The 12,241-nt window shown below is 47.9% G+C and overlaps 1 protein-coding gene across 1 annotated transcript; it reads left to right on the forward strand.

Annotated features, from left to right (window-relative positions):
• The first annotated feature begins 9,801 nt into the window (after positions 1-9,801).
• Positions 9,802-11,937, forward strand: PTF1A (pancreas associated transcription factor 1a). The gene is made up of 2 exons (XM_004049160.5): positions 9,802-11,002; positions 11,395-11,937. The coding sequence occupies exons 1-2, from the start codon at positions 9,937-9,939 to the stop codon at positions 11,595-11,597; spliced, it is 1,269 nt and encodes a 422-aa protein (XP_004049208.4). The 5' UTR covers positions 9,802-9,936; the 3' UTR covers positions 11,598-11,937.
• The last annotated feature ends 304 nt before the right edge of the window (positions 11,938-12,241 follow it).

Consider the following 12,241-nt stretch of genomic DNA (forward strand, 5'->3'; position numbering starts at 1 on the left):
TGTGTACAGGTGTGTATATTTTTGTACACATACACATATATATGTACTTGTATAAAATCTCCATAGAGATTACTTAAATTGAACACAAATACTGTAGTAATACTTTGGGTACATTTTTCAACATGCACAAAAAGAAATTTATACATTTATAGAAAACAAAACAGAAACAAATAAAAACATTTATGGGCTCTCAGTGTTACATTCAATTATTATTCATATTAATAATTTAATTAGTAATTTAATTATTTTAATTAATTATTAAAATAATTAATTTCATATTAATGAATTAATTAGTAATTTACAAAAACTTAGACCATTAGAATAAACTCTTTCTATGTACTGCTCTTGGATAACTACAAAGCCAAACAAAATTTAAAATGAAAAAATTCTATAAATCAACAAAATTCAAATTAACCAGCATTTAATATGATAGATAATATGACTCTGTCGTAGTGACATATGCCACCTACAAAGCTAACATGGTATCAGTTCCTCTCTTCAGTCGACTGTGTGCCATGGGATAGTTCTACCCCAGTTTAACTAAACTACCACGGTAGCTTTGTCTGTCTAGCTTGTTGTGCAGCTATTTCATCTTTTCTAGGCACAAGCACAATCTCTGTGTGTTTTCTTTAGCCTGCAGTAATTAAAGTTGCCTGATTGGCACCCCCTAATCTTAAACACGAATGGAAGCCCAGATTCGGGTCCCGTGTCCCATGGTTGGACCAAGTCCTACGGTGCTCATCTAGATGTTCCAGCAGACACCCATACTTCATTGTCATTATTTTTTAAGATTATCATCTAAATGATGTCACAAAATTAAAAAATTGTTGTAATAAAACTGTGGAGCTTTCACTGAAGAAATATGGATCCAGAAAAATCAGAGGCCCATGGAAATGAGAGGTCCAGTGATAGGTCCCGCCAGGAAACTCAATCCCAGCAATGGAGAGTCCCCTTGTTATGAAGAAAGAAATGGCTATAAATATGATTCACTGGTTACAGAGGACTGAGCAGATTGTGAGGCAACTGTGTCCCATAACAAGCCTGGCGGATCCTTCAGATAAGAAGTGAAATAAACGCCCCTGGCTTCTCTGCAGGGCTGCGGAGAGTGAGGGAGTTAGAGGGGGAAAGCTGTCTCCTCCTGGACTCCTACACTCAGAGCCTTGGAGTCAGTCTAACTGTGACTTGGAGAGGGACACTGCAGAGGAGAAATGAAAAGCATTGGCCTGTGGGAACACCCACCCCCCACCACCCTGAGCACCTTGCTCTGCCTCAGCACAGATAATTCTCTTAGAGGACTAGACTGTGTAAGTGAACTACTTTTCTTTTTCTTTCTTTCCTTTTTTTTTTTTTTTTTTTTTTTAGAGACAGAATCTCACTTTGTCACCCACGCTGGAGTGCAGTGGTGCATTCACAGCTCACTGCAGCCTTAACTTCCTGGGCTCAAGCCATCCTCCTACTTCAGCCTCCTGAGTAGCTGGGATCACAGGCATATGCCACCATGCCCAGTTAACTTTTTTAATTTTTGTAGAGATGGGGTCTCACTACGTTGCCAAGGCAACTCCTGGGCTTAAGTGATCCTCCCACCTCAGCCTCCCAAAGTGCTGGGATAACAGGCATAAGCCACCATGCCTGGCCAATGAACTACTTTTCTGGCCCCCACTTTAAAGCCAGGGGCATTAGCAAAAAGCTGTAACTAGACCTAATCCTGACTGCTCCAAAAGTCGTGAGAAGAGCTGAACAGAGGTGTGCTGCATCTTCCAGTGTGGACAGTGAATTAAACTCAGTATTTGTTGATATAGTCATTGATACTGTCCACTATGAATCTAGGAGGTAGGATGGGGTGGCCAACACCAAGAATGACTCCTGTGATTAAGTAGGCTCCCACTTCTCACGATGACTTACACATATCCATTCCATCATGTATTGAGCACCTACTACTAAATAACTTATTAAGCAACTACTACTATGTGCCTGGTACTGTTGATGTGCTTTATATGTGTTAACTCACTTAATCCTCACAATAACCCAGTGAGGTAATATTAGGATAATTTGTTTTTGCACATGCAGGAGCAGAGGCATGGCTAGGGACATGCAGCTGCCTATTTCTTGAAAAGCATAAGCAGGAAAACTGTATACTTGAGTTTTTAGGCAGTTTTCCTAAAAACCTAATGTTTCTTGGCTAATATTGGGCACTTTTGTGCTTGAACCAGGTGTGGTCTGGCATATGTTTCTTCAAGCACAGATTAACCCAGCAGATGAAGAGTTTCTTGCTCTAGACAGGATTTTAAGGGAACAAGAGCAATAATGCCACTGCAATACCCTAACATCTTCAGAACCCCTGATATGAGTGAAAAGTGTTATTGATAAGAGGTAGAAAAATTTGGAGGGAATGAAAGTAATGGCCCACGAAGCAGAGAAAAAAGTCAGACCACAAATAGAATACAAAGGCAGTCAAAGAGATACAGAAAGCATGAACTGAACTGTGAGTTCTCAGATGGAGTGAGTGGTGCTCAATGAACATGAAATTACCCAACAGTAAAGCCATGTGATGAACGATCATGCCACCATTAAAGCCTGCCAGTAAAGAGATGGAGAAATTGTGAGATGCTGTCCAGTGAAAACTGTAAGAAATAGAACTGGAAATACATGGAAGAAAATAGACCAAAATCTTAAGTCACCTGTAGGTTGTGCAATTGCAGAGAATGCAGAAAATGTGGTGGTTTTCATGAGTATTTAGTAATTTTAAATGTGTTTTACATGTTGAATCTCTCTAAACTTTATCCGATATTGACTTCATACAGGAAACAGCATTTCATCCAATGCCATCCATTTTAGATTATTCTGGAAGGGAGTCACCGAGGTTACTTGGCAGTCCCTGTGAGCCCTTGTTGTTCCCACCTACCACCTAGTTCTTGCTGATATTTTAAAATGGCACAAGCTATGATCCAGATCTCTGGAGGGCTCCTCCAGGGCTTATATAAAGAGATAACAAATTCCAAAATTTTTCTTAAAAAAATAAGTTCATTAACTTTTAAAAAATTTCCCGCATAAAGGCATACAGAGCGATATAATGGACGTTGCAGACTCAGAAGTGGGGTGGTGGGAGGGAGGCTAGGGATGAAAAGCTACATATTAGGTACAATGTGTACACTACTTGGGCTACAGGTGCACTAAAATCTCAGAATTCAGCACTACACAGTTCATCCATGTAACCAAAAACCACTTGTACCTCAAAAGCTATTGAAATACAATTTTTTACAAAAAAAGAATGTTCAAAATAAATACAATACACAAAGAAAAAATATTTTAAAAAGAGGAAATTCACACCCCGCCACCACCCACCCCGCCCCGCCCCAGAAGTCGGTACTTTCTAAAAGCTGCTGTGGTGAAGCCTACCTTATCCACTCTGTTAGTCAATTAACCTATATTATTGAGGCCGCACCATGAACCCACTAAATACAAAAGTCAGCCAAGTTCAAACTCATACAGGTTGTATACTTCAAAATAGTTAGAAGAGAAAAATTGGAATGTTCCCAATATGAAGAAGTGATAATTGTCTGAGGTGATGAATACCCCCAATTACCTTGATTTGATAATTGCACTTTGTATGCTGGTATCAAAATATCACATGTGCTCCATAAATATGTACAATTATTATGTATCCATAAAAATTAAAAACTAAAAATATTTTAAAATTTTTAAAATCTTGCATATATATTGACATATTTTAAAAATCAAAAGATACAAAGGACTATACAATAATTCTATCCACTAACCACTCAGTTCCTTTCTTGATGCAATAATCACATCAGTTTCTTGGGTATCCATCTACAGTTTTGTTTTGTTTTCTTTTCTTTTTGAGACAGAGTCTCACTCTGTCGCACAGGCTGGAATGCAGTGGTGCAATCTCAGCTCACTGCAACCTCCACCTCCCTGGCATATGTTTCTTCAAGCACAGATTATCCCAGCAGATGAAGAGTTTTTAGTAGAGACAGGGTTTCACCACGTTGGCAAGGCTGGTCTCGAACTTCTAACCTCAGGTGATTCACCGGCCTCAGCCTCCCAAAGTGCTGGGATTACAGGCATGAGCCACTGCATCCAGCCCATCTAGAGATATTTGATGCCTACACAAACACGCTTACATACATTCCCTGTCTTCTTTGTTAAATGCAAGAAGGAACATACTAGTCACTCTTGCTTCTTTCACTTAACAATACATCTTGGAGATATTTCATATCACCACGTTAAAAAAAAAAAACTCATTCTTTTTTGTGGCTGCTGGATATTCCATTATACAGATGCACCATAGTTCATTTAAGGCCCTGCCAATGGACATGAAGACAGAAAACATGTATAGCTTTGACAAGAAACAGAAAAAATGTCTTGTTTCTATTAAATTCATTGTTGTTCTTTCCACTGCTCACTTTGGAGGCCAAGATACAGACATCCGGTAGTAACGACCTGCAGTGTTTACATGACTAAAGTTCAAACACCTTGCCGAATAACAAAAGTGAAGGACAAAGCTCAGAAGCTTTGCTATTCATCAAATAAACCCTGGCATGACAGAAAATGCTTATTTGGATAATTATATCAGCATTTAGGTGTTTCTCACTTTAAAGGTTAATGTTTAACAAGGAGAAATGCAAAGGCAACAAGGAATGGTGCTGGGCATTCAGCCTGTGGGTCTTCTCTGTATTTTACCACAGATATGCGCCTCCTGCCCTCATTCTCAGTGGGAGACAGCCCAGCTTTATTTATGTATTGTTCTTAGGCTGAGCAGCCACTGAGTGGAGAACATCTCATAGGAAACCCTCCTACACGATGCTGAGATCCCCACTCCCTTGTGCTAGAAACCCACTTATTTCCACTTGTGGGTCCATAGTGCCAGCATGTCACTCTAAGCCAGTTAGCCTTTCTGAATCTGTTTCCACCTGTGAATGATGAAAAGCAATCTGCCCAAGCTGGGCATGGGCATGGTGGTGTGCACCTGTAGTCCTAGCTACGAGGGAGGCTGAATGGGGAGGATCCCTGGAGCCCAGGAGTTAGAGGCCACAGTGGGCTATGATCACACCACTGCACTCCAGCCTGGGTGACACAGTGAGACCCTGTCTCAAAAAAAGAAATAAAAATAAAAATTTAGTAAAATACCTGCCCAGTTCATCTCGCAGTTCTGTATTAGGAGCTAATAAGCTAATGCATGTGAAAATCATATTAAAGCAACTACATTCAACAACTTCTTCAGAAAAAGGGGGGCTTGGCAAAGTGGCTCACATCTGTAATCCCAGGACTTTGGGAGGCCAAGGTGGGAGGATATCTTGAAGCCAGGAGTTCAAGACCAGCCTAGACAATATTGCACATAAGTACAAATATGCCTTTGAAGTGTGAGGGAAGCAGGGCAGGAATCTGTTCTCAGCAGCCAGTGGAGCCAGTACTGGGCTGAGATGGATAAGACTGGCATTAACTTAGCTGTTTATGGTGACCCATGCCTGTAATCTTAGCACTTTGGGAAGCTGAGGTGGGAGAATCGCTTGAGGCCAGGAGTTAGAGGCCAGCCTGGGCAATACAGGCAGAGCTTGTCTCTATTTTTGAAAAATCTATATTTAAAAAAAAAACTGACATTAACTTTCTGTGTGACCTTAGGGAAGCCTCTGAACGTCTCTGGGCCTCAGAGGCCTTTCAGCACGAACCTTGTGAGTGTATTTTCCAAATCTTTTCCTAAGAGTACAGGGATAAAGGGTGGACCAATGAGGGTACCTGGCCACTCAAGTGGGGAGAAGAAAGATATCTCAGATAAGGAGTGGTGACAGGGACACAGGAGAGGAGAAACCACCCACCTGCCATCACCACTGCATTTCTGAGATGGGGGAGGGAACAGTTTGGGCCATGAGGAATTAACATGGACCCTTTCTCAAGCTAGGAGCAGACTGCGAGCCACATCCACAAGTACCTGCTTTCAGGCACTAAGGAGGTGTGTAGGATACTGTGGGTGAGACAGCTGCATCCTGGTTTCTGCAGTGTGAGTGTCCTGCAGGGAGGATACACGCCCAGCATCATGCACTATGAGAATGTTCCATGGGTAAGCTGATGATGGAGAGCTGGGAGGTGCCATTCTTCATGAGTGGCCTCTGCCCCAAGTTCATCCTGGACAAAGCCAGGGACCTGGGCTCTAACCCTCTAGTCATTGTTCCTAGAAGCTGGGAAAAGACTCTGGAAATGTTTGATGAGAAAGAAATGAATAAATATTCAAGTCCCCAAGACTCCTGATGGGGAGAGATAGCTGGAAGAGAGAGAAAGAGAGAGAGAGAGAAAGCATAAGAGAGCGCAGCATGGCATGGTGGCATGGTGGCTCATACCTGAGGTCCCAGCTACTGAGGGGGCTGAGGCTGGAGGATCCCTTAAGCCCAGGAGTTCAGGACTGCAGTGAGCTGTGATTGAACTACTGCACTCCAGCCTGGGTGACAGAGTGACACTCTGTCTCTAAAAACAATAACGAGAGAGAGGCAGAGACAGAAGAGATGAGACCAAGGCTCAACATCAATGGCCCTGGCCAGAAGCTCTCCTGCAGCTGAGAACCTAGGAGATGGGACGAGACCTACTAGCAGCTGGAAGGAAGCCTGGGAATCTGCCAGGCCCAAGGCAACAGGGTGGCACTGAGCCCGTGTTGAAAGACTTGGAAAAGTCTTGAGGTCTCACCAGGGATTGGCTCTAGAAAGAACCAAGTGCTCCTTCTGCTGCCCACCACCGGGGATGAGATAACGACTCTATAATGAGGCAGAGCTCTTTACAAGGTTAGGGTGTGGTGAGAAGAAGCCTGAGTTCGCTCGCTCTCTCTCTCTCTGTCTCTCTCCCTCTCTCTCTCTCTCTCTCTCTCTCTCTCTCTGAGACTCCTGGAGCCTTGTGACCAAGCCCCTCTCCAGGCTCCCCAACTGCCCATAGGATCCAGGGGTGTGGAAGGCATGACTGGAATGAAAGGGGGGGGTGGTTCTAGCCTGGCAAGGTAAGGTTCAGTCTTCTCATCCAACCTGTTGCTTCCAGCGGCAGAGGGCAGCCATCCACATGGTCGTGACCCCTAGTGACCCAGAGAAAATTTCCTTTATTAGCGGAGAAGTCTTTCTTCTTTTTATAAAAGAATGATCATGTCTTACTTAAAGCCTGTGTGTGTGTGTGTGTGTGTGTGTGTGTGACACAGTGTCACTGTCTGTAGGCCTTGTCCTAGATTCTCAACAAGGCCAGTATGCACACAGCTAGCAATTCTTTAAAACTTCGAGGACAGTGGAGGGAGGAGGAGGAGGAAGAAGGGTAGGAAGGGCTATGTCTGAAACAAGTGAGTACGTTTTCTGTTCCTCCTACCCCATGCTTATTCGTGCACCCCTAGGAGCCACCCAGGGCCTGCGTGCTAGTTCTGCCCCCTTCATAAGACAATAAGCTTGCTACCAGCAGTGAATTTCCCATGAGCTCACTGGGTGCTCAACGTGAATTTCTCTGTAACTCTTCTGCAAACTCATCAAAAATGTCAGATGATTTTCTGTGGAAGTGGATTGCTAAAATCATATTGAATAAAAAGATACCCATATATAGCCGGGCACGGTGGCTCATTCCTGTAATCCCAGCACTTTGGGAGGCCAAGGTGGGTGGATCACTCGAGGTCAGGAGTTCCAGACAAGCCTGGCCAACGTGGTGAAACCCTGTTTCTACTAAAAATACAAAAATTAGCCAGGCGTAGTGGCGGGCACCTGTAATCCCAGCTACTCGGGAGGCCAAGGCAGGAGAATCGCTTGAACCTGGGGGGTGGAGGTTGCCATGAGCTGAGATCGTGCCACTGCACTACAGCTTGGGCGACAGAGCAAGACTTTATCCCCCAACCCCCACCCTCCCCAAAAAAAGAAAAGATACCCATATATTCACACTCACTCCCCTGTCTCCCAGTCCTCCACCTACCCACATGTCTATGACACACAGTTTCTCAAGAGCCACCAGTCTAGAGAGCCACCAGAGAAAGCCTTTCAGCCTCTTGAAAAGAGACTTTGTAGGCTCAATTCTAGTCTTCTCTGCAGTGGATAATTGTCAATATTTCCGATAAGGCTTTGAAGCAGGGTAATTTGTTACTCTTGCATGTCTTCACATTGACCCACGGGCACCGGCACTTAGTTTTAGTTTCCACTTAGTTTTAGTCTACGTGAGGAAGGGGAGGGTGCACATCACTAGCTGGCTAGATCTCTGGCCTTGATACACACACACACACACACACACACACACACACATACACACACACACACACCCCTTCCCTTCCTTTGAGGTCAGAAAGAGAAATCTAATTGCAGAGAATCACAGCTCAGGCTCCATCACCGGGAACCTGTCCATATTTGCCTTTAAGGATATGCAAATAGTGAACGACTCCTTCACTGTGAAGGCTGAGAAACTAACACAGGAAAAAACTACTGAAAACCAGTCAGTCCTTGGGTTAAAATTGTTTGGGGTTGTTGGCAGTTCAAGGTAAGGCAATCTCTGGCCTTCTAACCTTATATATCTTTTGGTTTAACTCTTTGTTCTCAATTCAGTTAATTGCAGTGCAATGTCTAAAACCAAGAAGCGTATTTAAATCACTAATCTGAAGAGGCATGACTTGGAATTTGAGAGGCGTCTGAATACCCAACAGAAGCTTCTAGTGAGACAAGTGCCTGAAAAAGGAAGCGGCCCAGGAGGACGACTCCTTTCAGTCCTCTGTAGAGAGAATACGCAGGATGGCTGCGCTTCTGAACTCTCCCGGGGTGGAAGCTGCAGCCTGGCTTTTAACCGGAATTGCCCAGACCTTGAAAGTGTTTCTTTGTTGCTCTTAAAAAGAGGAATTCACGTTGCATCGCAGTCTGTGATAAAGTCTGTCTTGGGGCAGAGCTGCATACGTTTTGTGTTTTTTTTTTTTTTTTTTTTTTTTTCAGAAAAGAAAGGTCGAGAAAGAAAAAAACAAGTCATTCAGGGATGGTCCCTGTGGCCAGTCGGAAAGGTGAGAGACTCGGGCTTTGAAAACGATTCACATTCTGCCCTTTAACTTCAATGCCCTCCCTCCGGACTGCGCCGGAGCAGACGATTCAATGGACTCCTTTTGTATCCAGTTTATTGCTCAGAATCCCTAGGGTCTAGATTTGCTCTCAGAAGAAACGCGCCCCGCTGAGCTGCTCTCGGGGGCTGCCCCTCCCGTCTCCCCATTCCTTTCTCCGGGCCGGGGAGGGCAGGGGAGGCAGCCACTGAGCCGATGTCGCTGGGGACCCGCACCAGGCACCACAGCCAGGCTCCGGAGCGGAGTCCCATAGGTGCGCTCCCAGCCCCCGTGCTGCGTCTGGAACGCAGTGGGAGTGGGGCCGGATCACCTTCCAATGACACCCGCATATACTCTGCAAACTGTGCAAAAGCCCTTGAAAAGTCCAGAGATGGGACAGAAGCCCCCAGCGGAACCCAGGCCGGAGCCCCGCGCACCTCGGATAAGGGGGTGGCGGAATGCACCCACCTGGTCCCTGAGGGCAGCACCCTTAGATTGCCCAGGCTGCCGCGGAGGAGGACGATCGCCGCGCGGGCTCCGCTCTTGCCGTCTGGGCCACCGGCGCGCACCCCTAGGAACTTCTCTGGCCGCGTGTAGACGCGGCGCGCGGCTGCCCCAGTCCCAGGGCGGAAGGACCCGGCGCTGCTCAGCGCGCGCGGGTACGCAGCGGGCACCGCGGGACGCAGGTGCCCCTGGAGCCGCACGCGGGGCAGGTACAGAATCCAGTATGCAGAGGCAGAGGAGAGGGAGGAGAGCGGTGCGAGGAGCCCCGGGCCGCGCGACCCCGCCTTTTCCTCGCGCCAGGAGCTCCCACAGGGAGCAAAACGCCCCCCACCCCCGCCCACCGCCGCGCCTCCGGGCCCCCTCGCCGCCGGCACACCGCGCTCTGATTGGCTGGCGCGATGGGTCCCTGGCACGCGCCTATGGATGTTGTTATAAGAATCCTCGCGTGCCGGCCCTCAGCTCCAGGAAGTCCGCCACAGCCCTCCCTAGCGCAGCGCGAGTGCGGGCCAGAGCGCAGCGGCCGCGGGCACTCCAGGGAGGCCCGGGGGCGGGCAGCCCGGCGGCCGCCTAGCTGCCCCCAGCCAGGGCCCCGGGAGGGAGGGGCTCGGACGGGCCTTAGAAACTCACCAAGAACTAACACGCGCAGCCCGGCAGTCCCGCTGCCCACTGCGGCGGCGAGCATGGACGCGGTGTTGCTGGAGCACTTCCCCGGGGGCCTAGACGCCTTTCCTTCTTCGTACTTCGACGAGGACGACTTCTTCACCGACCAGTCTTCACGGGACCCCCTGGAGGACGGCGATGAGCTGCTGGCGGACGAGCAGGCCGAGGTGGAGTTCCTTAGCCACCAGCTCCACGAGTACTGCTACCGCGACGGGGCGTGCCTGCTGCTGCAGCCCGCGCCCCCGGCCGCCTCGCTAGCGCTCGCCACGCCGTCCTCGGGGGGCCCCGGTGAGCCAGAAGACGGCGGCAGCGGCGGCTACTGCTGCGAGACGGGGGCGCCCCCAGGCGGCTTCCCCTACTCGCCCGGCTCGCCGCCCTCGTGCCTGGCCTACCCGTGCGCCGGGGCGGCAGTACTGTCTCCCGGGGCGCGGCTGCGCGGCCTGAGCGGAGCGGCGGCTGCGGCGGCGCGGCGGCGGCGGCGGGTGCGCTCCGAGGCGGAGCTGCAGCAGCTGCGGCAGGCGGCCAACGTGCGCGAGCGGCGGCGCATGCAGTCCATCAACGACGCCTTCGAGGGGCTGCGCTCGCACATCCCCACGCTGCCCTACGAGAAGCGCCTCTCCAAGGTGGACACGCTGCGCCTGGCCATCGGCTACATCAACTTCCTCAGCGAGCTCGTGCAGGCCGACCTGCCCTTGCGCGGCGGTGGCGCGGGCGGCTGCGGGGGGCCGGGCGGCGGCGGGCGCCTGGGCGGGGACAGCCCGGGCAGCCAGGCCCAGAAGGTCATCATCTGCCATCGGGGCACCCGTAAGTGCTTCAGCTTCCCAGCTCAGGGAGAAGGGGTCGGGCACTCGAAGGCTCCGGAGGGGCTGGGGGAGCTGACTGCCAAGCAGACAGTCGGACCGACGGATTGTCGGTGGGTACGGGAAAAACTTGAATGCGAGCTCGCGTTTCTCGTTTTTTTTTTTTTTTTTTTTTTTTCCTGCCACGTTGACCGCGGCTCTCAAGGGCGCGCGTCCCCGCCAGACTTGCAGCTCCTCGGATTCCTGGGAGGGGACGGTGGGGGCTTGAAGTGTGGAGGAAGAGGGTGGTTCTAGCATAACCGGAGAGCACCCAGGAAAGGGTCCTAAAGGACCTGATGGGACCAATGGGAATGTGGTTGGATATTCACAGTCTGTTTTCTCTTCTCACCTGTCCAGGGTCCCCCTCCCCCAGCGACCCTGATTATGGCCTCCCTCCCCTAGCAGGACACTCTCTCTCATGGACTGATGAAAAACAACTCAAGGAACAAAATATTATCCGAACAGCCAAAGTCTGGACCCCAGAGGACCCCAGAAAACTCAACAGCAAATCTTCCTTCAACAACATAGAAAACGAACCACCATTTGAGTTTGTGTCCTGAGAAGTCCCAGACTCGGCTGAGGATCTGATTATGTCTCTGTGCATGTTGTACATGTAAATATCTATAATGTAAATGTAATTTAAGAATCAAATTTTTCGAATGGCAATCAACTGTTTATTATTTATCTATTTATTATCCTGTTGAGTTGATGAAATAGATGATTTCTTTTTAAATATATAATTTATATAATTTATCCTGATTTTCTGAAAATATGCAATAGCCTATGATTTTCCTGAACTCTGTGTTGTTGGGAGAACTCTGGCCAGAAAACGTCCTGCTTATTTATTGCCAGATATGGTTTATTTCTAAGCGTTGTCAATAAATGCTATTTACACCTTTTCCTAAAGGTTTTTGAGTACATGATTTGATAGATAATCTTTAAAAAGAATTAACTTAGTAAAAATTAACCAAACCAGAGACTCAAAGTGTAGCTTTTTAGTAAGAAACTACATTTCAGACTTAGCCTAAAGGTGGGTAGGTTAGAGGATTAGACCTCAACTTTCTATGACAGCACTTCATCTAGGTCGCCTGCCCTACACAGCAACTTTTGTCTGTATTTTGGGTCACCTTCCAAACACCCTATGCAAATACATCCTGGAGTATTTATTGTTCCCATTTTGCAGATGGGAAAGTTAAGGCTCAGA

The sequence above is a fragment of the Gorilla gorilla genome, chromosome 8 (genome assembly GCF_029281585.2).
Source record: "Gorilla gorilla gorilla isolate KB3781 chromosome 8, NHGRI_mGorGor1-v2.1_pri, whole genome shotgun sequence".
Lineage (NCBI taxonomy): Eukaryota > Metazoa > Chordata > Mammalia > Primates > Hominidae > Gorilla > Gorilla gorilla.